The 25,896-nt window shown below is 51.3% G+C and overlaps 1 protein-coding gene across 1 annotated transcript in view; it reads left to right on the top strand.

Annotated features, from left to right (window-relative positions):
* The window catches only part of Nos1 (nitric oxide synthase 1), a 119,138-nt gene that overhangs the window by 12,257 nt on the left and 80,985 nt on the right, over nt 1–25,896 (top strand). Inside the window, exon 2 of the mRNA XM_004636337.2 lies at nt 14,278–15,444. Within this exon, the coding sequence (XP_004636394.2) occupies nt 14,729–15,444 (716 nt within the window). The 5' untranslated portion in view covers nt 14,278–14,728. The remainder of the gene's footprint in view (nt 1–14,277; nt 15,445–25,896) is intronic.

The following is a 25,896-nucleotide window of genomic DNA, read 5'->3' as shown; positions in this document are numbered from 1 at the left end:
TCTCCCATCAGCCTGCACCCGTCTCCCATCAGCCTGCATCCGTGCTCTGTGACACAGCTCAGACAGTACTCCAGGGGCCACCTTTGTTCTGCAGTTCTGTTGAAGGGGGAAGCTTGCAAAGCCTGCTGAGCAGGGCTGAGTGGGGTGGAGAGTCTCCTAGGTGCTCTGCAGGGGCATAGAGCAAGAGGGGATAAAGACCAAGTACGGTCAGGTCACCCCGACGTGAGTGACAGGAAAACCTACAGGACAGGGGACTGTGTGTTCCTTCTGGGCAGAGGACAGAGGCTGGACTGCTTTCAACAGCTCAGCACTCCAACATTGGTTTCATCAAAAGGAAGAGCCTCAGCCAGGGGTGCCTGTAATCCCAGCTGTCTGGGAGGCTGAGGCAGGAAGTTTGCAAATTTGAGAGAGATAGAAGATAAGAGATGGGGGTGGGGTATTTGGAGAGAAAGGCATCCTTGTGTGAGGGGTTTTGGTGCACACTCCGAGGTGACAGAAGCAGCAAGTGGGAACTTAAGGGGATTCTTGGATGAAACACTCCACAGATCTCAGCAGATCTTACCCTGGCGCAAAGAAGTCAGGACAGGGCTCAGCCACGGAGCACCAGCTGGGGTAGAGGCCATTGACACTGGTATCCCCTGGGGCACCTATGGGAGCATACTGTCACCAAGCGCTTCTGGTCCCTTCAGTGAAAAGCCACCATCCCTGTTTCCCTGGGGGGCTCCCTCATGAGTCTGTAGTCAGGCACACACAGACTGTGGAGGGGGGCACATGAGGGTACCCTCCTGCCCCATCCAGGGGCACCCCCGCCTCTCCAGCTATTTGCTGGTGCCCAAGCGCAGACTAGACACAATCTGCCGCTGCTCCAAGAAACCCAGAAATTTATATGTTCTGTAAAACCTCTGGTCTTATGGTAACCAACTGGGAAGGGATTAGTTTTTTTCCCAATAGTGTTAGCCAAATGAAACTCTCCCGTAGGCCCGCACAACAGCTATTATCCTTACTCTCATGCCACAGCTTTTTTGAAGCCTGTCCCACCTTTGATCTGAAGCATTTTTATGCAGAACAGGGTACAGATTGAGTTGGAAGTGAAATTTCATTGGAGATTGCCGGTTTGGCCCGTCGAGAGACACTGGGATGAAGGTGGTGTGCATGGTCTGACTTAGTGTCATCACGTCGCTAGATCGAAGGGTTCTGCTTGGTGAGTTGTGGATTGCACCAAAATATTGGTTATTCATAGGCAAAGTGGACTGGTGTTTCTCATGGTATCATGTACACGTGAATTACCTGATCATTTTTAAATGGTACTGGGGGCTGAACCCAGGGCCTTTGCACTGAACTAAATCCCCAGCCTTTATTTCATTTCTAACTCAGACAGCATCTTGCTGAGTCATTACATTGCCTGCACTGAGCTTGAATTTTCAGTTCTCCTGCCTCAGTCTCCCAGATCGCCTAGGAATCTGACAATGCACCGTCCTGTGCATGGGGCCAGAGCTTCTGCATTTCTTTGGGGAGCAAGGCACGAGACCACGTCCAGACTCCACCGAGACCCGTTCTGCTGGGCTCTTCTTTTTCTGAATCCAGATTTTATAACCCGAATGTGTAGCATCTTGATCATCCTTTCCTGCGTGCGTCATGGGTCCTGTCATCGCCTCCCTGCAGCTGTTCAGCAGGAAGTGAAATGATGTCAGCCTCTCCTTCCTGCACGGCCATGGCAGGCTGGACGTGCCATCTACCTGGGACAAGGCCTTCCCGGTTCTCTGTTGCTCCCACTGCTCCCCTCGCCTCCCCCACGGGCTACCTCATTCAGTAGCTAAAGAATAGGAAAGGCAGTCCCTGCCTTAGTGAGCTCTTCCTATGTGCCAGGCCCTGTGCTGATCACTGAGTACATGGGAAACCCCAGAAATACGATTTCTGTCTTCAGGGCGCGTGCAACCTCACAGCTCAATAGCATGACCGGGTCTTGTTGGACCAAAGTAATTACTCAGTAAAACTGCATAAAATCCAGACATGGCGGTACATGTCTGCAATCCCACTGCTCTAAGAGGCTGAGGCAGGAAGATCACAAGTTCGAGACCAGCCTGAGGAACTTACTGAGTCCCTGTCTCAAAATAAAAAGTTTCAGAAATGCTCAGGAGATAGCTCAATGTGAAGACCCCGCATTTAATCCCTAGTTCCACAAAAAGAGTATAATCAACTTCTTGCCTCTGAAATTGATCTTTTAAACATTCATCTTGACAAGTGAGTAGAACCCATTAACCTTGCCCCCTCCCAGAGCCCGTAATGACTCTCCATTCTTGGTCGTTGTGGAGAGGCAGGTATTTCGAGGTGATTCACCAGAGAGGAAGGTGAGACAGTGCTTAACTGCTGGGGCTTATTTTGAATAATTGAGAAAGCAACTAGGCAGAATGGACGTCCACGCAGACGTGTGCCGCTCACCCTCTGAGATTAGCACTGCTGTCACATGCAGGGCTCTGAGCAAATTTCCTAATTTCATGGGGAGGCAAGGAAAATGAGCATGAAAGCTGAGTTAGAGGATCCAGAGTTGGATGTCTAAGAACCTCGGGCAAGCCCGTCCCCAACTATAAATCTCACACTCCTCATGTTCAGACTGTAGAGTTAATCCAGTGATTTCTCCTTTATGCCTTACTGGGTCACGGAGCACTTGGAAAACTATATTGATGCTGTGAGCATTTTTCCTGCACCTGTGCATGTGGGCACAGAGTCACAAAAGTTGTACACACGATTCCGGGCATCGCAGGGCTTTCCGGACCCCATAGGAGGTCCATAGACTCTCATGAGTAGAAGAGAAAAGCTCTTGGAATACAGAATGCCTAGGGTCCCTTTCAACTTGCGAATCCTAAAATGATAGGTCCCCAACTGTGTGTAATCAGGCCAAAGGAGCTAGAAAAACATACAGTGGTATTCAGAAAGTGACGAAAGCAAAGGCTCAGTTCAGGCAAACTTGTTCTGAATCCATTCTGGTGACACCAGCTGCATGAGGTTCCGTGACTTCACTAATGTCTTTAAGCTTTGTTTGAATATCTAGAGAACGGAAATGATATCAGGAATGAATCCTTCCTAAAGTTTTTGAAAGAATTAAATGAGGTCTTCGAAGAGTCTGCACACAAGAGGTTCGAAGTATTAGGTTGAACCATATATAAAATTGTTGAATTTTATTTTCAGATACTCATTTCACATATTTTAACCTAATCAGTAAGTACTCAACGTAAGATGTTCCTGTGGATTGGTTGCCACTTGGAAGATATTTATTATGTTTACTAAATGCTAAAAAGAGAGTTTAAATATTCTTATTTTGTTCAAGTGAAATCAAATCTGTAGTTGTTAGGGCCAAATGATCAGAAAATGTCTACTCGGTCTATACCTACCCTGGTGAACTATTCTCCCTCCTATTCTTGGACCTTTTCCCCACATCCAGGCTAATGTAGGGCAAATGGAAAATTGCCTTAAAGGGCCAGCGAGATAGCTCAATGGACTAAGTGCCTGCTTTGGCAAGTCCAGGGACCAGGGTTTGATCCCTGGTCCCACTGAGCCAGTGAATGAGTCTGGGCACGGTGGTGTATACCTATAATCCCAGCACTGGCGAGGCTGAAAATAGGAGGATCACTATGAGCTGTGTAGTGAGATCCTCTACCAGGATGGAAAAAAAAGAAAAAAGAAAAGAAAATCATTTTATCCAACTTAAGAGTCATGATCTTTTACTCAGACTTAGCCCAGTTACATTTATTGTTATTCCTGACACATCTGACATAGGTGGAGATGTTTCTACCATTGCACTTTATATTTCCTACTTTATTTCCTACCTAATTCCATTTGCTTAAGTTCATTTGTAACTGATCTGGGCCTTTATGGATGCTGTGATCTATGGACAAAAAATTTTCAAGTTAAGGGACCTGATATTGTCACCATTCCTTAAATCAGCCGCTGTTGTTACCTTGTTTTCCTCCCCTGAACACCTTTTGCTGTCCTGGGAACTGATCATCCCTAGCAGAGGCAGGAGGAAAGAAGCTTGGTGGCATCTCCAGTTAACGCAGAGCTGTAAGTTGGGGGACACTCTTCCTGATGTCCCCCTCCCCCAGGAAAGCACTCAACACGCCCATGACTGTTGACATTCACAGTTCATAGTATCCGTCTTACAAGATCTTCACAGAACGCTTGGGAGCTGGTTCTCGCTACCTTTTTCTTTTTTAATTTCACAAAAGAAAATTGAGAGCCATGTTGGTCCATGGCTTGGCCAAGATCAAATAGCCAGGCAGTGGCAAAGCTGAAGGGTGACCAGATCGCGTGTATGTTTTCTGTAATCACTCTGAGTTCTCAGAGTTCTGGAAGGGCTGATGTCAGGAGATGTTAACTCCTGCAGTGACGAGACGGCAAAGAAGCTACGTCTTACCCTTCAGGAAGGATGATGCTGACACGTGGATTTCATCCATTTCATCCATTTCTCCCCACCCTCAGCCAGCACAACAGCTTCTAGCATTCTCTCTCTCCCTCCCTCCCTCCCTCCTTCTCTCTCTCTCCCTCCCTCCCTCCTTCTCTCTCCTTCCCTCTCTCTTCCTCCCTCTCTCTCCCCCTCTCTCCCTCTCCCTCCCTCCCTCCTTCTCTCTCTCCCTCCCTCCCTCTCTCTCTCCCTTCCTCCCTCCTTCTCTCTCCTTCCCTCTCTCTCCCTCCCTCTCTCTCCCCCTCTCTCCCTCTCCCTCCCTCCCTCTCCCTCCCTCCCTCCTTCTCTCTCCCTCTCCCTCCCTCCCTCCTCTCTCCTTCCCTCTCTCTTCCTCCCTCTCTCTCCCCCTCTCTCCCTCTCCCTCCCTCCCTCCTTCTCTCTCTCCCTCCCTCCCTCTCTCTCTCCCTTCCTCCCTCCTTCTCTCTCCTTCCCTCTCTCTCCCTCCCTCTCTCTCCCCCTCTCTCCCTCTCCCTCCCTCTTTCTCCCTCTTCTTCTCTGTTTCTCTGTCTCTCTCTCACCCCCTCTTCTCTTTCTGTCTGTCTCTCTGTCTCTGTCTCTGTCTCGTTTCTCTCTCTCTTCCTCCTCTATTCAAGTCACCACGGACACCTCCCTGTCCCTCACACCCAATGCCCTATCAGTTATCAAATCTTGATCAGCTTCCTAAGTCTCTCATCTCTGGCCCATAGCAGCCTCCTTGCTGGGCTCCCCGTAACCAACCCACTTTTTCCATCCGTGCTCCATGCATTCAGGGGGACCTACAAAATGAAAATCTAACCACAGCACCTCCTATCTCAGAACCTTTCAGAGCTGACCATCACTCTAAGAATAAAGCCCAAACCTTTAACTTGTTGCACAGGAGGCCTATGGGATCCGGCTCCTGACGGCTTCTCTAGTTTTGTAGCAAGATGCTGGCTGCCTCCTCCTCCTCCTCCTCCTCCTCCTCCTCCTCCTCCTCCTGCCGAGGGCTTTATCCAGCTCGAGCGCCCGCTGGTCTCTTCCTCTGCCTCTCACCCTTCTCTATCTCTTCATCCAGCCAGTTCTGTATTCTGACTCTTCCTCCAGGAAGCCTTCCCTGACCACCGCCACCCACACTGTCTGGCCCCCCCATGCCTGCCTCCACAGGCACCTGTCTTCCCGTCTCGTCTCAAGATGCTTGTCCCAGGTCTCTCTCCCAGTCCGTCTCGTCCCCAGCCATGAGCTCGAGATCAGGGATACTTCCCGGCCTGTCCCACCTAGAGATGCACCGCTGAGCTCCGCACCAATTCTGGCAGGAGCTGTATAGAGTTAGTGAGTAAATGGGCAGCATGAATGAAGGAAAAGAAAGAGAAGAGATGGAAAAGAAGGATGGGGAGAAATAAAGGAGGGTAAGATTCAGTGGAAGTGAAAATGATGTGCCAGGTTTGGTAGTAGTTACTTGTAATCCCAGCATTCTGGGAGGCTGAGGCAAGAGGGTTGCAAATTTAGATCTATCCTGGGCAATTTAGTAACTTAGCAATCCCCTGATGCTGTATAATAAACAAGTAAATAACTTTAAAAGTGCCCGCGGCCAGGAAGATGGCTCAGTAGAATAAGTGCTTCCCTGGCAAGTGCAAGGGCCTGAGTTCAATCCCCATTTTCACCATAAATAAATAAATAAATGTGCTAAGAATATAGCTCAGTGCCAAAGTGCTAGTTCAACTCTCAGTCCTGAAAAGAAAAATGGAGATAGGCAGACGGCAAGGTTCATATATGCCATCTCTTTTTATTGATTCTTAAGGACTATTTCAGAGACACTGAGGATGTCCCCTTCCCGTACCCATGAAGGCCTCCTCTTGGCCCTGGTGAGGTTTGTGTGCTTGGCCTGAACTGATTCTGTTTCCTCTCGACCTGTAATGTAAGTGACTAAAATTCACAGTTCACCGTGCCACGTGTTTCACAAGGGTTATCCCACGTATGACCCTCACCTGCCTAAAGACGCTATGTCGTGAAGTGGTAGAAGCCCCTGTCATTTCTGCTTTAGATGGTGGAATCTGAGGCGAGCAGGTGGTAGAGGTGGACCTCTTGGTTTTCTGGCTCCTAATCCGTGGCTTAGGTGGCCACACAGTGGTGAGGCACGCCCAGCAAGTGGTGAGAGGAGAGGCAGGAGTATGTGTGCAGGGGATTGTTAGTGTGGGCCGCCATGGGGTCCATGGAGGGCAGGCACTGAAGAACCTTAACCCCCAAACCTGGAATTTTCTGTCAGTGTGGTGGGTCTACACTGGTCTACAAGCAGCAGAACTAGCTTGTATACTTGAGCTTATACAAATAGCAAATGGAGTGTGTACTGGTTCCCAGATCTCTTTCAACAGGAGGACAGCAGCCCTATGGCTCCTCCACTTGAGGGATGGAACAGTGACACACCACACACACACGTGCACATACACACACACACATCCAGTGATGTCTCACCGCAGGTGGGGGGCCTGAGAACTTCGGGCTAGCCCTCGGGTTCCCTGTTCCCTAACACCCCCTTCCTGCTTCTTCAGAGTTCTGGGGAGGAGCTGGAGACAAGCGCCCCCCTCTGCTGGGAAGCAGGTCCGCACTGTGCCCGGGTCCCTCCCACAGCACAAAGCTCTCTAAGCGACATGTGTCCATCAGACAGATAAAAAAAGATATTCAACAGAGAATCAAAAGCAGCGTCACGAGACCTAGTCGTCGTGGCGGCTAAGGAGCCACGCACCAGGCGCTCACTGCGGTCCATCCGCATCGGGAAAACTCGAAGTACATTGCTCTTAGCACATTGCTCTTATGTCACTGTGTCCCCGTTGTCGCCCTGACCACGCGCGGTTCCCGGCTCACTTTACAGAAACAGAGGTCGTAACTCCGAAAATGTCAATCATTTGTTCACGGTCACACAGCTAAGTGGAGCTGCCAAGAGTCTTTGCTCTGTTTTAAACCTTTTTTATTTTTTTCCAGCAGAACCAGGGATTGAACTCAGGCCCTTGCGCTTGCCAGGGAAGTGCTTATTCCACTGAGCCATCTCCCCGGCTCCCTTGCTCTGTTTTAAGGTGCTATCAAAAACACAGTAAAGGGGCTGGAGAGATGGCTCAGTAGAATAAGTGCTTGCCTGGCAAGCGCAAAGGCCTGAGTTCAATCCCTGGTTCAGGAAAAAAAAAAAAAAAACACCACAGTAAAAATGATAATCAAATACAAATGGAACAAAAGGTGATATACTAAAGGTAAGATATTACCTTCGGGCAAAAGGTAATATACCAAAAAATTAAGATTCCTTTGCCCCCAACACCTAGCTCCCAACCCCTTTCTGCAAAGGACCCACTGTTACTGACAACCTGGGTAATTTCACCAAAAATATTCGGTATATCTCCAAGGTTACAAGAATGATGTATAGATGGATATACAAATATATTTCTGTGTCAGTGTTGTCCTCTTGACTCTTTTAAGTTCTTTTTATATCTAACTCTTGGCCTTTATTTAATGCTTGCCCAGAATTTTTTTTTTTTGTACTGGGGATCGAACTCAGGGCCTTGCACTTGCCAGGCAGGTGCTGCTCAGCTAATCTTCCCAATGTGCCTGCCCAGAATCCTATTGCATGGACGTCCGTCCATTATTTAGTCCTCCTCTGCTGACTCAGTTTCCCCAATCTCTTGACGGTCTGCACAGCTCTGCAGGGAAGCGTTGTGTCTATGTCTCTGTGCACTTAAAGGTGTTCCTTGCAGTCCCTCCGCAGTTGCGTGTGATTGTGTCTCTCTGTGAGTGTTTAGAGATGTTCTTTACAGCCTATCTGTGAGACAACTTCCAAAATGTCAATTATCAGGCCGAAGATACCTGTATTTAACACTTTGAGGTGGATGTCGTCAAGCTGTCTTGGAAAGAGTTTGTACCAAGCAGCACCACTGTGAGGGAGTGCGGGTCCCCCAGCCCCCTGCCGTGGGGTACCCTGTCCAGCTTTCCGCTACCATTACTGCTCTTTCTCCTAATTCCAGGCTGAGCCTGGTCCCACCCTTGGGATGTGGACATCGGATCCGGGGAGGTCAGAGTCATCCTGAGCAAGCAGCAGCCACAACACGGGGGATTCCATGGTGGTGGCGAGGCTTTGGGACCAGGATATCCATGCCTTTGGGATCCCCATGGCACCAGATGCCAGCTTACTCCCCTGACTTGTGGGGGGCTGGTAGGTTCACAGCTATGACTTAACTGGCGTGGGAGAAAAGCACTTCAACTTGATTCCTGGGTGCTGCTCTCTTGGGGAAAAGACTGCAAATTAGCTGTTCGGGAGACACAAGGAAGTTGATTGTTTTGGGTGTATTTTTTAAGAGGAGCACAGTTGGGTTTACGCTTTCAGTCTTTTGTTTGTGTGGGGGATGGCAGTATTTTATTTTGTTTTTCTTATAAGACTTGGAGAACTTGGAATTTGTTTTTAAATGAGATCGGAGGGAGACAAGAAACAGAGCTGTGACTCCAGAGGAATATTGTAGGTGTACAAACTGAAAACAGCCGAGAGTTCACATGCAGGCTGGGGTTTTGTTTTCTTTAATATTGTGCACTTGAAAGGTAATGCACGTGTGATTAAAAAAATCATTTGCATGACATTCAAGTAGAGAAAAAGGGTATTCAGGGCCAAGTGTGTCTCCCTCCTACTTCAGTATACCTTGGAAGATGCAGCCTTTCGTATCTGCTCCTCTCAGGATAATTGCTGCCCTGATGGGTGTAGAACTCACCCACTTGCACCTTTTTTGTTTTTCACCTCATAGTACATCATGGAGCTGAGTTTTTATCTGAGAACAGAGATGCTCATTTGCTTAAATGGTGCATTCCCCATTCACATGGTGGAAGGCAAGGTTGGGGCTGCTGGACAGGTAGCCTGGCCCGCACCCTGCTATGGCCTTGCCTTGCACAGTGCTGGGTGAGTGTGTCGTTTTCCATCCTGTTTTCACTGCTCCTCAATGGCCAGCCTCCAAAGTAACAAGACAGCTACAAATGTTCTTTGTCCTATTTCTTGTTTCCTTAGGAAATAAATGTTTGGGAGGTGTCTTGTGCCTGGGTAAGTTATCAGTAGATTCCAGGGGGACTGGAAGGACAGTACAGCAGAATACAGAGAGGACCATAGAACAGATGTAGGATGACAGTCATGGCTTAGACCCACACTGCCCAGTGCCCATAGAACCAGAGCCATGGGCTCTTGTTCAACTAGAGAGTAGTCACCCTCAAGAGAGAAGATGAGGGTTAAGGGTGTAGCATAGTATAGACCACTTGCATACCATGTGAAAGGCCCCACACTGCAAAAAAAGATTTTTATGTATTTGATACAGAGTCTCACTACACAACTGGACTCATAGTCAGCCTCCTATTTTCAGCCTCCTCAGTGCTGGGATTACAGGTGTGTGCACCACCACTCCCAGGTTTGGCTCAGTGTGCCCGGTGGTGCCGGGAATGGAACCCCAGTCCCTGTACTTGCCCAAGCAGGTGCTTAATCCGCTGAGCGATCTTGCCAGCTCCCAAAAACAATGTTGTTTTCCTAATAATTTTGTCATTTCTACCTATGGTCAGTATTTTTAAATTATTACGATGTTTCACATTCTCTTTTCTCATTCTAATCTTTGAGAGCCAAGCTGCGCTTTGCTCTTCCTGTGCCTCTCAACCTCCGCTGAGGTGGCCCAGCCCAGGCAAGGCGGCCACGCTGCAGCCCACCTCTCTGGATTGTCCAGCGGCAGCTGGTTTATATTCAATTCTCCAGGCCTCCATGTCTCTTTTTGGAATGGGGGAGCCAGGTTGGAGATCAAAAACTCCTCTTCATCCTCTTCTTCATCCGATTTTCACAGCTCGGAATAGGAAACCATGACAAATCAGGACACACAAGTATCCCAAGGGCAGCATAACCTCCTCATCCGTAAAACAGGAATCAGTAGATGTGACCCCAATCCGTGTGTGGGTGAACGTGTGGTGTCAGGGAAGTTTGTGCTTTGGGGAGGTAGAGGAAGGAGAAGCAGAGTGTTGTGGGATCCTCATTAGGGTTATAACTGACAGAGGGGAGCACTCAGAATCCACACTGAGCCCCGGGGCTGGATACATCCCCATTCAACGTCTCTTAACCCCATCCACCTTATCTGTCTGCAAGATAGGGATAAAAATGGCACTGAATTCATAGTGACTCTAAGAACTAAAAAAGACACCCATGCAGAGGGCTTGGCACCAGGCTGAGCACACAGTCAATCCTCAACTGCTCAGAAATGCTGACATTCTTGGCACTCTGCTTGCAGAAATGAGGCCCCGCTGAGGAGTGGCACACCCAAGGTCATGCAGCGAGGAAGTGGCCTCAGCCGCTGGCCTATCTTGGTTCCTTTCTTCTCACTGGCAGTCATCCCCGATGGCCACTAATTTCCTTGCAGCAAGGTAAATAAAAGAAATAGACTTGGAACCGCTCGAGTATTCAAAAGAGGCTCAAGTCCGATTATTGTTTCCATGGGGTGTACTTTGGCACGCACGCTCGTGAGACTTGCTTCAGATCCCAGCTCCAAAGGGTGCAGGCTGGGCTGGCAGGCTGTTCTGCCCGCTTCTGTCTCCCTGTAGACACACCCACCCACAACCAGGGTGCGGTTCCACAGAGTGATTTCCAGGGACGGGTCCCTTTCTGGATGATGCAGAACATGCATTTAGTGGAACACTGGCGAAGCAAAAAGGGCACCGAATCAAAACGGAGGCAGCCCAAATCATGAGGTGTTACATAACAATAACAGGCAGCCACGTTGTAGAACATTTACTCTGATACTGCAAAGTTCTCTGCATTCACTTATTTCACTGACCCCTTCCTGCTACTCAGGGAGATGGCTTTTGATGAATGACCCCATCTTGCAGATGAGAAAACTTACATTCAGAGCAAATAAAGAACTCACTCAGAAACACATTGATAGAGGCAAGAAGGACCCTAAAAAGCTTCTAGGGGTGAAAGAATGGCCTGAGCAGGCTCATGGAAACTGGATCCACAAGTCAGGAGAAATGTATGTCCCTGCCACAGCCTAATTTAGGGATCTGCCCAATGGGAACAATTGAACCTGACCCCAGACAGGACAAGGAAAAAAATAATTGTGGGTGAGGATGTTGTTTGCAAAAGAAAAAGAGAGAGAGACAAGGTATTGTGGAATTGTTAAGACTATGATTGACAGTGGAAAGTGTTGAGAATCTATAGGTCAGACGTGTGTGTGTGCTTGTGCGTGTGTGTGTGTGTGTGTGTGTATCTCGTTTCCCTGGCTCTTCTAAGGTCTAAGAGGGAAATCACACCCATTTCCCAAGCACCAGCCAAGAGCCCTGCCTCATTGTAGCAGGCGCAAGAGAGAACAGCAGAGAGAGAGAAAGAGAGACCGAGACAGAGACAGAAACAGACAGGCAGGCAGACAGACCACCAAAAAAGAAAGGGTTCCAGAAATGTGGCACATGGGTGGGGCACTGTAGATTATTTGCTTTGGTTCTCTTTTCTTTCTTCTTAAACAAAATACACCAAAGTCCAGTCTCTGTCCCTTGCTAAGCTCTGGCCCACGCCAGCATCCGGAAGAAAAGAGCATGAGGTCTTTGCACCCCCAAGAATCCAATCTTCAGCTCTTTTCTTCCATGAAAAAGTGGAGCCCAGAGCCAAACGTGGACACCTGAGAGAGCTCTAGACATCCCAGCTGTCTCCAATCCTGACTAAGCAATGAGCAGCCTGGGCTCCGTCCCCAGAAAAGAGGGGCTCAGGGAGAGTTCAGGAAGCAAAGCGAAGTGGGTTGCCCCTCCCTAGTGAACCAAGGCACAGCGGTCCAAGGGGTTCTCCCTGCACGCTAGAGCCTCAGAAGCAAGATGCTGAGAGACACTCAGCCGGCTGATACTCTGGCCACGCACAGCAGAGAAATGACACAGTGTGAGAGCGCTGCTCGGATACACAGAGAGAAACACACACACACACACACACACACACACACACACACACACACACACACAGTGATGCCAGATGGAGACTGCAGGCCGGGCTGGGCCCAGGGATGCGTTACTCCCGCACCCACACAGAGGGGCTGGTGCGGTTACGTAATGCAAGCTGCCAAGATGCTAACCGCCCTCCCTTGAGAGGATCTAAGGGCAGCAACTCCTTTAGGGGGTGGGGAGGGATCTCAGCCTCTACCTCGTGTTCTCAGAGGCACTAGGAGCTTGTCAGCTGCCTCAGCCCTGGGGTGACCCCCAGGAAGTCACTAAAAGGGAAACGAAAGAGTATCAGTTTGTTAGTGGTGACAGATGGGGGCTCCCCCCTTTGCTGGAGCTGGCGGCGATGCTCACAGGAACGGATGTGGGACAGAGATGGAACTGAGACTTGGAGGGAGGGAACAGAAAGAGACGAGGAGCTTCCTGGATGTCCCCCACCTCCACTCCCAGCCAGTCACAGCTCTCCTGCCCCAGCCCAGATGGGCCAGATGCTCCAGAGCCACCCGTGTGTCAGCTCCCTGTGCAAATGCCTCTCTTGGACCTGGGAGTCTCCAACAGGGGACCTCTGGTGGCCTCAGGTATCCTGGCCACACCCCAGATCCCTGACTTGGGGGATTAATGACTCAAAAACTAATCACATTTTGGGAAGCAAAGTTAGGAGTCAAGAAAATAACGATGCTATAAAATTTTAATAACTAGTGTACAAGTTTCAAGGCTCAAGAGTGGAGCTGACTCAATTCCAAATCTTCCTTCTGTCATTCTTCGCTGGATGACCTTGGACAAGGAAGCGAACTTTCCCAAGCCCTGGTCTCCATGTCTATGGAGGGGTTACTGTAAAGATCAAAGGGGAAGAAAATATGAGTGTAAGTGTTCAATAGCTGTTTGCTTTTTGTCATTTTTTAATTCTTCAATCAACAAATAAGCCCTGAAGGGGCTAGCCTGATAGCGCAGTGGACTAAAGCGCCTGCTTAGGCAGAGTGCAGTGGCCAGGGTTCGATCCCCTGCAGCATGTCATGCCAGCCCCGCCCCCCCAGGGTGCACTGAGATGGTGATTGAGACTGGGGGTGGTGGTGTGCACCTGTAATCCCAGGGCTTGGGAGGCTGAAAAACAGGAAGGATCACTACAAGTCCGATCTCCCCAGTGAGACCCTGTAGACCCTATATCCCCTATACTAAATGCAAAAATAAATAAGCCCTGAGAACCTACTATGTGCCTATGTTAACCCTACAGGTGTGAAGTTACATCTTCCTAATGTTTTTCCATCAGGGTCTCAGGTAATTTGTGGGGTACAAATGTCTTCCACAGTTTATATGGACCCATCTCTTCAGTGTTGATGTTTGTAGTGTGGCTAAGGCTATATTTTTGAACTTGAAACAAGCTAGTCATGGTCATGAAGGCAAACTGACATCTTTATCCATGGAACCATGCAAGGAGTCATCACTCTTCCAAGTAGTTGTCATGGGAGTCATGGGGGTGGCCAGAATGGGGAGCCCAAAGATCCATGCCATCTGAGTTCCTGAGCCATGAACAGAAAACATTTCTTTTAGGCCGTGTGACAAATTGCTGTAGTGACTTTTGCAGTGGGGAAGAGATAAGAAATGTCTTCGGATGTTAACATTTGCTTTCCAGGGCTGACTGTCCACTATTTCCCAGAGAGACCCTTTGGTGTCTAAGGGCTGTGATCACAGAGATGAGCCAGGCAGTCTTCAGCTCACTGGGAATGGTGTCCCCTCGAGGAAGAAGGATTTTGTTTCCAGGTCGGTGTCAAAACTTTCAGGTGTCGTGTGACTCCGTGCATCAGGTGACTGCATTTCTAGGTGTTGCTGGATATATTACTTCAGTCCCTCTCTTTTTTACCTCTTCTTTTCCTCCCCTCCCTTTTCTTTCTTTTCAGCTCCCCGAGTCTCAGCTCTCATCTCCATCTAACGGGCCAGTGACCAGGATGCCAAGAGAATTGTCCACATTCATCCTGCGTCACTGCTAGACACATCTACGAGACACTCCTCCTCCTCTCCCTCCTCCTCCTCCTCCTCCTCCCCAGTCTGCTTGACCTGTTGCTTAGGGACACTGGACACGTCCAACCACTTCTCCTGACATCTGCCTAATCAACCATCACTTCCTGGAGGACAGAAAGGAGTCAGACGCATGAAATCATGCCACCAATGGCCAAATGGCAGTGAGTGGTGATGCTTAGTTGACGTCAAAGACGGAACACTGAAACGTCTGCAGCCCCCACCTCCCCGGCTCTTCTCCTAGCACAACCTGGAGCCCAGCTCCTTCTGGGAAATCATCTCGCCCTGAAACATTCTGAGGTCTTCAGACGGGACTTCTGGACAGCAGACACCATGGAAGATCACACATTCGGTGTTCAGCAGATCCAACCCAATGTCATTTCTGTCCGCCTCTTCAAGCGCAAAGTCGGGGGCCTGGGATTCCTGGTAAAGGAGCGGGTCAGCAAGCCACCTGTGATCATCTCTGATCTGATTCGAGGAGGGGCCGCGGAGCAGAGTGGCCTCATCCAGGCTGGAGACATCATTCTTGCTGTCAATGGCCGACCCTTGGTGGACTTGAGCTATGACAGTGCCCTTGAGGTGCTCAGGGGCATCGCCTCTGAGACCCATGTGGTCCTCATCCTGCGGGGCCCTGAGGGTTTTACGACGCACCTGGAGACCACCTTTACCGGAGATGGGACCCCCAAGACCATCCGAGTGACACAGCCCCTGGGAGCCCCCACCAAAGCCGTCGATCTGTCCCACCAACCTTCGGATGGCAAAGAGCAGCCTGTGGCAGTGGATGGAGCCGTGGGTACTGGGAACGGGCCCCAGCATGCCCAGGACAGTGGGCAGGAAGCCAACTTGCTCTCTCACACCAACGGCCTGGCACCCCGCACCCCAGGCCAGGACCCCTCCAAGAAAAGTGCCAAAATTGGTCTCCAGGGCAGCAGAGAGCCCAACGAACTGCTCAGAGAGATAGAGCCTGTGCTGAGCCTCCTTTCCAGTGGAAGCAGCAGAGGAGCACTTGCCAAGGCAGAGATGAAAGACTCCGGAGTCCAGGTGGACAGGTAAGCCCTGCAGGTGTGTGCATGCACCTGTGTATCTATGTGCGCATGCGCACAGAGAGCCGAGCCCGCCCACAAGTTTACACACATGCGCAATCACACACCTTCCTCAAGTCTCATCATGAAAGGCAGACAGGGGGTACTAGCTCTTACCATGAACACGGAGCTAATTAATGATCATGGAATGGGACATTGTGCCTCCATCTTTATCCTACGTAACTCTCCAGGTCCCCCAGAAGGTGGTAATGCTTGTGGTCCACATCTCACGTGTGATGAGACAAAGGCTAGGGTAGGGTGGGGGTATCCTGAGGTCCCCGTGAGGAGGAGAGGTACAAGCGCACTCAGGGATGTGGTTCGTGCCAAGGCTGCGGGAAGAGGGGATGAGCCAAGCTCTAGCCTGCACATGCATCCTCCGCTGGCTTGAAGGCAACAAATGCTCCCAAGGAAGGGAGGCAAGTCAGAGTACGAAACTGGACCTGACTCCCCAAAGCCACAGTCTTGCTGGGATTTCGTGGGAGCTGAGGCTTGAACCTAAGGAGCTGGGTGCTAGCCCCTCTGTGTTTGGCTCTTTCTGGTTCTAGGTGGGAACTGGCAGCTGGCAGCTGGGCCAGGTGGTCAGCAACTGCTGGGCTCAGGAAACGAGAAAGACAAGTTCCCTGTACCCTCTCCTCTCTTGGTGTGGATCAGGCAATGGCCTTCCAGCTCCCTGTGATGCCCCGCTGGAGCTGTGCATACCCAGAAGGAGGCTCGGGTCTGTGGCTAACATTTCCTAAGCAACCCTTCCCTGTCCCCAGAGCATTTGGAGAGAGACCTCCAGGAAACCCTTGGGGGGCCTGGAGTAAAGTAGCTGCCCAGAGTCTGCATGATCTATTCAACAAATACTTCAGGAGAACCTACCAAGTGCCAGACACTGCTCAGGTTCCCAAAGTGCAGCGCTGCATGAAATAGATAAAGTCGCTGGCCTTGGGGAGCTTACACTGTAGCCAAGAAGAGGAACAATAAACAAGATAGCTAATATACAGTGTGTCGGATATTTGCTGAAGAGATGGAGCACAGAAGGGTATCAGAGGCATTGAGGAGGATAGAATTTTAAATAAGCGGGGAGAAAGAATTTTAAATAAGGAAGTTAGGGCCAGTCTCACTAGGAAGGCCACATTTGAAGACATGGAGGCAATTAGGGAACCTGGCAGTTTTCTGGAGAAAGAGCATTTCAAGCAAGGGGAACATTCATTGCAGAGGTCCTGGGAAGGAATGTGCCTGGCTTGTTGAGGGAATCCCACCGGATGCAGTCCTCCCTGTGATGAGGCCACTCCACAGGTGTCCCTTGGAGGCCTTTGGTCTTTGGCAGCCTGCTTCAGCCCACCCTTGCCTCCCAGGGTTTCCCTGGCTTCTCCCATGTGGCAGAAACTGAGCCCATTCAGCACAAACACAGAGTTCCCCATGTAGGCAAACCAAGGTGCTATCAGAGGCCCCTGGGCAGAGAGAGGGGAGCAGGGGCCCCTCGCTGCACATAGAGCCCCTGCCCTCTGGCTCCATGCCTTGCCTCCCCCCGCAAGCTCCCTGGGGCAAGCTGCGTGTACTTGGCACCTGGACAGTGGGAGGAGCCTGAGGGGAGCCTTTGGGTGGGGCAGGTGCTAGGGGGATCTCTGTGGTCCTCATTGCCCATTCCCAGACTTGCAGCTAGGATCAGCATTCAGGGTTGTCCTATTGGCAAAAATTAGGGTCCTCCCATTCACCTCTGACCAACACAGGCCAGTGCCCCATTCCCAGGGGAACTGCCACTTCTTGGGGTTCCTCAATCACTGCCCCAGCAGAAATATCCTGGACAGATCCAGAGCTAAATGCCATGCGCTTGTCTGCCAAGAGATGCCAGAAGACATCCCCAAAGACTGCCTTGGGCATGACTCTTCCACCCTCCCTGTCCCTCCTCACCACCTCTGCTGCTGTGAGCAGAGCCCCTCCCCAGGGCTGTGACTTCCAACTGCATCCACAAGCAGCAGAAAACCCTGCTTTGGAGAAAATGAGGTTTGGGAGGAAGTCAACCAAGAATGTCCAGGACACAGAGAAGCCGCTCAGATGAGCAGTTCCAAGAACAAGTGATGTTTGAGAATAATAGCACCTACTCCCCTAGCTCAGTGGCTTGTACCTGTGTTGGAATCAAAGCCCCTCTGTATGTTAACAAGTGCTTTTAGATGCCTCCTAAACCAGAAGCAATTTGGGAATCATATAACCTTCCCACCCTGGCTACTTCTTCATCATGTAACTTCCTAACTGTAATTTAGAGAGGCAGAGAACACCTAAAGCCTGAGGGGCAGCCCAGCCACTGAACTTCAACCTTGTGACCCCGCCCCAGTGGTAGGGTCAGCTGTGTGCACCTAAGCATAGGACCTGCTGCAACACGAGAGAGCGTTGTGTGCAGAAGGACACAGGTGTGTTGTTTTGGCAACTTGAATGCCACCAGCAGTGTCGCCTTGGTGACGAGATTTTCTGAAATGGTGAATAGCTCCTAATGAAACAATGGGTCCATCAATCTTTCCTTGGCTTCCCTGCTTCTGGAATGGTGGGCATGGAAAACTCAGTGTATGGGAGAAACAGAGCTGGGCTCGGAGGCCATTTGGTCCTCAGGGCCCCTTTTACTTCGGTGGGTTCGTCTCTGGCTTTGCAGCACATCCTCCACCTTGCTGTCACTTCCCCGCTCCACCCTGGGGTCCGCCCCCCAACACTATAGCCCCAACTGCCCCACACCAGCTGTCAGTCTGCCTCCTAAGGGCTGAAATAGGGACTTAATCAAACATTGATGTCTTGAATCAGGAATTGAGAGCCCCAAGAATCCAGTGTGCTTTGAATAGGTGACTCTGGGGTCAGGCAGGCAGGGGAAATTCTCATCCTCCCAGCAGCCCCTCCAGCCAGGTTCTGTCTGGGGTGGGGGTTGGCACAGGCACCCCGGGTGCTGGATGAACAGCCCCCACCTGGAGTCCCCAGCTAGTCTGAGTAACACCAAGGCTCCCTAAACCCAAAGCCCATGTCAGGTACCCCGGACGGCCTCATCTCTCCTGCTCCACAGCCCCCCTGCTTCCTGGAATCAGCTTCTACCTCCTGTTTCATCTCTCCCTGTGCTTTAGGCACTCTTATTTGGGAGGAGAAGGGATGGTTACCTGGAAAAAGCCCCACCCCTCCATTCGAGGAGGAAAGTGGGCCCAGCAGATCCTGAAGATGGGAGGCAGTAAACCTGGGGGCTTCAGGCTCCTTCTGCACGGGGAGCGGGCACTTTAAAGCACTATGTGTTGGAGCGGAGCGGATCCAGGTTGCTCAGCTTGCTGGCCTGAAGGAGGGTTCTAAAGAGGCCAAGGTCTCCGCTCCAGCCTCCATCTGGACTAGCAGGCCCAGCTCGCCCTGCATTCTAATAATCACTGCACACACGTGCGCACGGGGTGCGTGCACACACACACACACACACACACTTACAGGGCACTCAGCAACAATCTTCTTTGAGGGTCCCGTAAATGCCATGCCATAGGCAGGACGTGTGGGTTTTGCCTGTTTCCCTAAATGAGGGAACTGAGGCTCAGAGAGAGGACACCACTTGTCCAGGGTCACAGAAGCGTCAGCCCCAGGGTGCTGTCCTTGGACACAGAAGCCTCACAAAACATGTCCAGAGTAAAGGGCCGGCAGGCCAATGAATGTGGCAACAAGAACAGAAGTGAGTTTCAACCCCTAAATGGTCAGCTCAATTGTGGGAGACGGGGAAGGGGGTTCCTGGGTTTTATCATCAGTACTGCATCAGCCTCTCCCAAGCCCTCTGAGGAAGCCTGACCTCTGGCTACAGTCTTTTTATGTCAGTTGATTAGTTTTCTCTTCACAGTGCCCCACTTGCCTGACACAGAAACCAAGTCTCAGAGAGGGGCAGTCACTGGGTGCAGGCCACACAGCTAGCAAGCAACCAATCCCTCGCAGCCGGGACCCGACCAAGCCCACTTGCCCTCGGTGACTGGTAGTGCTGGCTCCCGCGCATGTGGCTGCTTGCCTCCAGGATTCTGGTGACAGTGAAGTATTTTCTCAGAGTCTGAGAGGGTAATTGAGACCCTGGGAAGTATAGTAGCCTGGCCTTCCAACATAAGGCAGAATAAGGACAAGAAGGAGGGCCTCCAAGTCACAGAAGGGCTTCCCCAGTTCCTCCCCTCACACCCTTAGAGAAGCCCAACGTGCAGCTCCTCTCCAGCTCTTTGGCTCAGCCGCAGATGGAGGTTACTGGGGGAGAGGAATTCAAGGGATCTTAACAAAAAGCCCAGCCTGCATCTGGAGTGGCTTCCCATCTACAGCTTGTACCTTCTGAGCCCTACTCTCCCCCATCCCCAGCCCCTCCTGCGAGTGAAACCCAGGGTCTGTCTTCCCACTGAGCTACATCCCCCGTGCTTTCTCTTGTTTATTTTGAGACAAGGTCTTGCCACCATGCTGAGTCGCCCAGGCTGGGCTCCTTTCTGTGATCCTCATGCCTCTGCCTTTACTCCTTCATCTCTAAATCCCTAGCTCTGAGTTTATAGCTTTACCAAAGATCAGCCTGAAGGAAGGGATGGAGGGAGGAAGAGAAAGGAAGGCTCTGCTCTGGAGGGGCAGGGAGCTAGCCCTATTTTTGCTCAGCAGGTCCAGGGCCAGTTAGGACACTGCCCTCAGAATGACACCAGCAGCATCAGCTCCAGCTTGAATCTCTCTGCTACAGTGTGTCTAAGCCACAGAACTGAATCCAATCACTCAGCCTCTACCTTAAGGCTCAGAGCACCGTTCTCTCTCACCTTGGCCATGCAGCCTGAGTGGCTTCTCTGTCCACCCCTCCCAGGCATCCTTCCTGCCCCGCACCCTTTCCATCTGAGTCCCTTCAGGCTTGGCAGGTGGGCGCCTGGCCCCGCATTCCAAGGAAGTGATGGGATCTGCAGACTCACTGCAGAAAGTGCATGACCAGGTATAATGGCACATGCCTGTGATCACAGTGACAGAGGAGGCTGAGGCAGGAGGACTGCTAGTTCAAAGGCAGCCTGGGAAGCTCAGTGACTTAGCAAGACTGTCTCAAAATAAAATAGAAAAGGGACTGGGGGTGTAGCTCAGCGGTTGAGTGCATGCCTAGCATGCACAAAGCCCCAAGTTTGATCCTCAGTAACAAAAACTTTAAAATTGCACACAGATAGCTACTCACTACCTTCAAGGCAGCAAGTATTCCCAGAGCATCATTGTGCCCCTAACAGTGCTCCAAACCTCATGGCTCTACAGTCAACCTCAGCCCTCCTACCAGAGACAGGAAGCAAAGAATCAGCCACTGCAGACGCTTGCAGTCGTGTTAGCCAGTGCCCACTGCAGGAAGTGGACCATGACGTGAAAAGCAGTGGCTTGGGGTGGGTAGGACTCCAGATGAAGGGCTCAGGAAGCCGGGAGGGCCCCGCCACATCAAACCCAGGGAGGAGATTCTTGGCAGAAGCCCTGAGGAAGGAGGGCATTTGGGAACTAAAAGAAGACCTCAGGGGCTGGAGGGCAGTGCACTGGGGAGTGAGGTCAGAGGTGGGGGGAGCTCCTACCACCCTGGCCTCCTGCCCACATTCCTATGCTGTGGTAACACATCCCCAAAATCTGTGGCTTCCAGCAAGATGCCCCAGTGCTCCCGTACCTCAGGAGATTTTGAGTCCAAAGTGAGTTGCGCTGGGCCGAGATTGAATCAAGGCACCACAGGGCTGAGTTTCTTTCTGGAGGCTCCAGAAGAGAATCCACTTTCCTACTTTCCTCGGCTTCTAGAGCTTCTTTGCATTTGCTCCTATGGCTACATCACCTTCCATGGTCCAGTTGACTTCTGCCTCTTATACTTTAGAGCCCACTCAGGTAATTCAAGACAATCTCCCCATCTCAAGATCTTGAGCATCCTGTCCTATCTGTGAAGATTAATTTTCCATACTAGATAACTGTATGAGTCTGTTTTCTGCTGCTATAACAAAATATCCAAAGCTCAGTGCTTTATAAAGAAAAGAGGTTACTTTTGCTCCTGGTTCTGAAAGTTTAAGGGTGTAATGCTGGCAGTGCCATAGATCTGCAAAAACCTCACAGCAAGCGACCACAGCATGTGTGAGACAGAGGGTCTTAAGGCAAGACAGGAAACCATCAAGAGGAATGGGACAGGACATGTTCTTTTAATAACTTATGAGAAGTATCTCAGGGTCTGGTGAAAACTACCTTAACATCTTCCAAGGCTGTGTTCTGTGACCTAATGACCTCCCACCAGGCCCTGCCTCTTAAAGGGCCCACCACCTCTTAATGTTGCTACTCTGAAGATCAAGCAGGGTGCACAGGCTGGCATGGGGAATGCACTCAAGCCCTATGCAGACCACAGCAGTAACATGTGTATGTTTAAGGGGTGAGGACCTGATATCTCTGGGGCCACCCTGCAGCTCCCCTGTACTCTTTAAAGCAGCGCTACTGAGCAGTAGTACTGTGGCTGGGTCCTGAGCTGACCAGTGGCTGTCCCTGTCCCCATCCCTGTGGCATTTCATTGGACTGAGTCTGGAGACCCTGCCCTGGCCCTCTCCCCTTTCCCGCATCCCAGCTGCCTGCTTCAGGAAAGCCCCTCCATGTCTCTGGGCCCCAGTTTCCCCAACTGTAAACAAGCAGGCACGGATCAGATGAACCGGGCTTCCCTGCGACTGCACTGCCCAGTTCCTTGCGAAGGCCGGAGGTGGCTAACAGCACCGCAGGCCAAGCAGTCACCCAGGCCAGCTGGTGTCCAGCCACATCTGGAGTGTGCACTGCCTCCACCTGCCCCCTCCGTCTGGGACCAGCCCAAAGCACAAACACCCTCACAGGCCAGAGCACACAGTCTGGGGACTGGAGCACACACTCCAACTTTGATTTGTCCTGAATTTTCTGAAAAAATGAGTTTGTTATGAAATAGAGAAATTCAGAACTTTCACACGAAAACTCTTTTCTAGCCTCTGAAAAAAATGATACAGTAGCTGGCATTCAAAGGGGATGGGTACTAGGACCCCACTTAAGTACTAACATCTACAGGTGCTCAAGCCTCTTATAGCAAATGGCATATTTTCCCCTGTAAGCTACACACGTCCCACCATACACTTTTAACTGTCTCTAAATTGCCAGTGCAATGTAAAGGCTAGGTGAGTAGTTGTGATTGTGTATGCTGTAGGGAACAGTGACAAGAAATGAATCTGCAGGCGGTTAGCACACATGCCTTCTTTTCTCAAATATTTTCCACCCACGGTTGGCTGAATCCAGGGGCATGGAGCTGCGGGTGCCCAGGGCTGCCCTGCCTGTATATCCTGGGTGCTGTTAGCCAGGCGTCCTCAGCCAGGCACTGGAGCTCGTGGCCGGAGCTGCCTCCACTCAGCCTGGACTGCCCGTTTTCCCGACGAGTCTGCCCCCACAGGTGTGCATTTGTCGGGCTGTTGGTCATGCAGAGCTGTGGTCATGATGAGCGTCCTCAGCCTCCCCGTCGGCTGCATCATTCCCCGTAGAATTCCTGTTCTCAAAGGCATCGTTTCTACTCAGCAAGGCCTTCCTGTCATCTTGCTGTTCATCTTCTAGAAAAGCTTCACAGTAGAAGATAGTTCAGTGGACTAAGCACCTGCTTAGGCAGGCACAGAGGCTGGGGTTCAATCCCTGCCACCACATGTGCTCCAGCCCCGCCCCCAGGAGCGCCAAGCCGGCAACCAAGTCCAGGCATGGTGGTGCACACCTGTGATCCCAGCACTGGGGAGGCTGAAAACAGGAGGATCACTATTAATTCCAGCTGCATAGTGAAACCCTGCACAAAATACCAAGAAAGAAAGAAAGAAAGAAAGAAAGAAAGAAAGAAAGAAAGAAAGAAAGAAAGAAAGAGAAAGAAAGAAAGAAAGAAAGAAAGAAAGAAAGAAAGAAAGAAAGAAAGAAAAGAGAGAGAGAGAGAGAGAGAGAAGGAAGGAAGGAAGGAGAGAGAGAGAAGGAAGGAAGGAAGGAAGGAAGGAAGGAAGGAAGGAAGGAAGGAAAGAAAGAAAGAAGAAGAGAGAGAAGGAAGGAAGGAAGGAGGGAGGGAGGGAAGGAAGGAAGGAAAGAAAGAAAGAAAGAAAGAAAGAAAGAAAGAAAGAAAGAAAGAAAGAAAGAAAGAGAAAGAAAGAAAGAAAGCTAGCTTTACAGCTAGCTTTACAGAATCTCAGATCTGGTCTCCACCCTCCCCCACCCCAGTGTTTCTGCTTTAACTCAGCCTCTACCTTCACCACCAGCTGGGGGAGGAAGCCCCAGCCAGAGCCCTTGAGGAGCAGGAATTAGGGACAGCATGGTGTCTGCTGGCAGTGCAGGCAGGGCTTCTGCCCAGGCCAGCCGTTCCTTGGCAGCCTCTTTGCCTGGCTGGGCCTGAGCAGGCAGAGCCCCCGAACCCTGGCCCTGGCACAGAGGCCTGGCCCACCTGCTCCTGGCCATGTCCTCGGGGCTGGACAGTGGCCAGGGCTGGCCCAGGAGCAAGCTTCCTGCAGAGCCAGGCCCAGGAGCCCTGTCCCTCTTGAGCAAGCACTGGGGCTGCGGTGCCCACAAGCCTCTCTGCAAGGATCTGGTGAAGGTTCTGGGGAACTTTAGAGGAGCTGTTGCGGTGCCTGGCTGGGCATGATCATCCGGCTCATAAAAAAGAAACAAGAATTGAATTTAGTTTCTGCCAAAAGCAGTAGGAAGGACTCACCAGGTAAGAACAAAGCTCATACCTAACCTTATGTAGAGACAGAGAGGGGACCCCAAGAGCTGGCCGGAGGGGAGCGGGCTGCCTCTGGCCAGGAAGGAACCTTGTCTGTGGCTGCAGTCCCGGCCAGAGCGCTCCCAGGGAAACAGGCCTCTCTGTACGCCTGTGGGCACAGACCCCTGGGTCTCCCGCTGAACCCAGCTGGAACCTGAGCTCAAGTGCTCCCCAAAGTTAGGGCATCACCTAAGGACCTGTGTGGTGGCTCTGGGAACATTGGTCTCCCCTGTCACACCAAGGCAGCAGGAGGGGTTTTTCCAGAGCCGTAATGATGGAGCCACTTAAGACAAACAGATCCCTCCATCCCAGGTGGGAACATGGGACAACTAGCCCCAATCCTGTGGAGCAGGGATGGGAGGAAAGAGAAACGTGCGGTTGGTCAGCTGGGCCATACCCATTCCAGCACGTGTCCTCGGAGGAGTCCTGTTTTGCAACTCTAGATAAATTGTGGGTGCTGTCACTCAGGCATGTCATGATAGAGGCCGGAGGTTGCTCAGCATGGGATAGTGCTGAGCTAGGCATTTTGCATGTGTGATCTCGTTTAGTCCCCAAGAGAGGCAGGGCGTAACATGAGCATTGAGGGGCTGGGGAGATGGCTCAGTGGAATAAGCGCTTCCCTGGCAAGCACAAGGGCCTGAGTTCAATCCCTGGTTCCACCAAAAACAAAACAAAACAAAAAACATGAGCATTGAAAGTGGGCCTTGAAAGGTGACTAGGAGTTGGCTGTCAGCATAGAGAAGACAAAAGGGAGCCCAGGGAAGGGCTAGACGTGGATATGGCGTGTTCCTCAGGAAGAGGGGACATTAAGTCATGACTGGGAATGATGAAAGCTGGGAGGGCAGAAAGGGAGCGGAGAAGCTCTGAACTCAGTCTCCACTCAGTAGATGGCTCAGGTTCAAAAGGGTCTGAGCAGAGAAGACACCCACCTTCTCAGCTGAAAACGGCGCATGCCTTCACTTCTGGCTTTTCAGAGACACTCAGCTTCTGACCCCAGTTTTGTAAGCACAAACCACATATGACTCTAATTTTAGGTCGATTCAAGATTGAGTAAGATTAAAAATTCACTTCCTCGGTGACAATGGCCGCCTTTGCCACCTGTGGGTAGCGGCCCCCACCCGGAACAGGGCAGATGTGAAATTTCCATCGTCGCCGAGTCCCGCTGACGCGTGGTCGCCGCTGCCCTGCGCACAGCTAGGAGCCAACCCGTCGGACTCCGTCTGATCCTCCCAGAAGCAGATCGGCAGTGGGCGCAGTAGCGGGTACCGCTGGGCGCTGGGCCGCGAGCGCTTCCTCACTGCACGGCCGCACAGCGTGCAGAGCCGCACCGCTGGCCACCGGCCGAGCCAGGAGCCCACCCAGGTCCGTCCAAGCCACAGCGCGTGTCCCGACCGCCAGACGCCCGCGGCGTCCCTACGGAGCGCGCTGCTTCTGCCCCCGCGAGGCCGTCACGCGACAGGTCCCAGCCGAGCAGACCCGGGCTGCTGTGCCCTCTGCCTCCCTCGGACCCACGTGCCACTGCCAGGTCCTGGAGCAGGGACTCCAGCTGAATCTGCTGCTGCAGATTCTGCACCCAGCAGTGGCTGGAAGCGAAACAGCTCGATGTTGACATCCCCGTGAGCTCGTCTTTAAAATATTCTTCTCCCTCACATCACACACAACTCCAAAATAAGTTTGTGCTGGCAGAAAGAAAAAAAAAAAAAAAA

Source organism: Octodon degus, unplaced genomic scaffold, assembly GCF_000260255.1.
Source record: "Octodon degus isolate 3935 unplaced genomic scaffold, OctDeg1.0 scaffold00079, whole genome shotgun sequence".
In the NCBI taxonomy this organism is placed as follows: domain Eukaryota; kingdom Metazoa; phylum Chordata; class Mammalia; order Rodentia; family Octodontidae; genus Octodon; species Octodon degus.
This window is presented reverse-complemented; position numbering and strand designations above follow the sequence as displayed.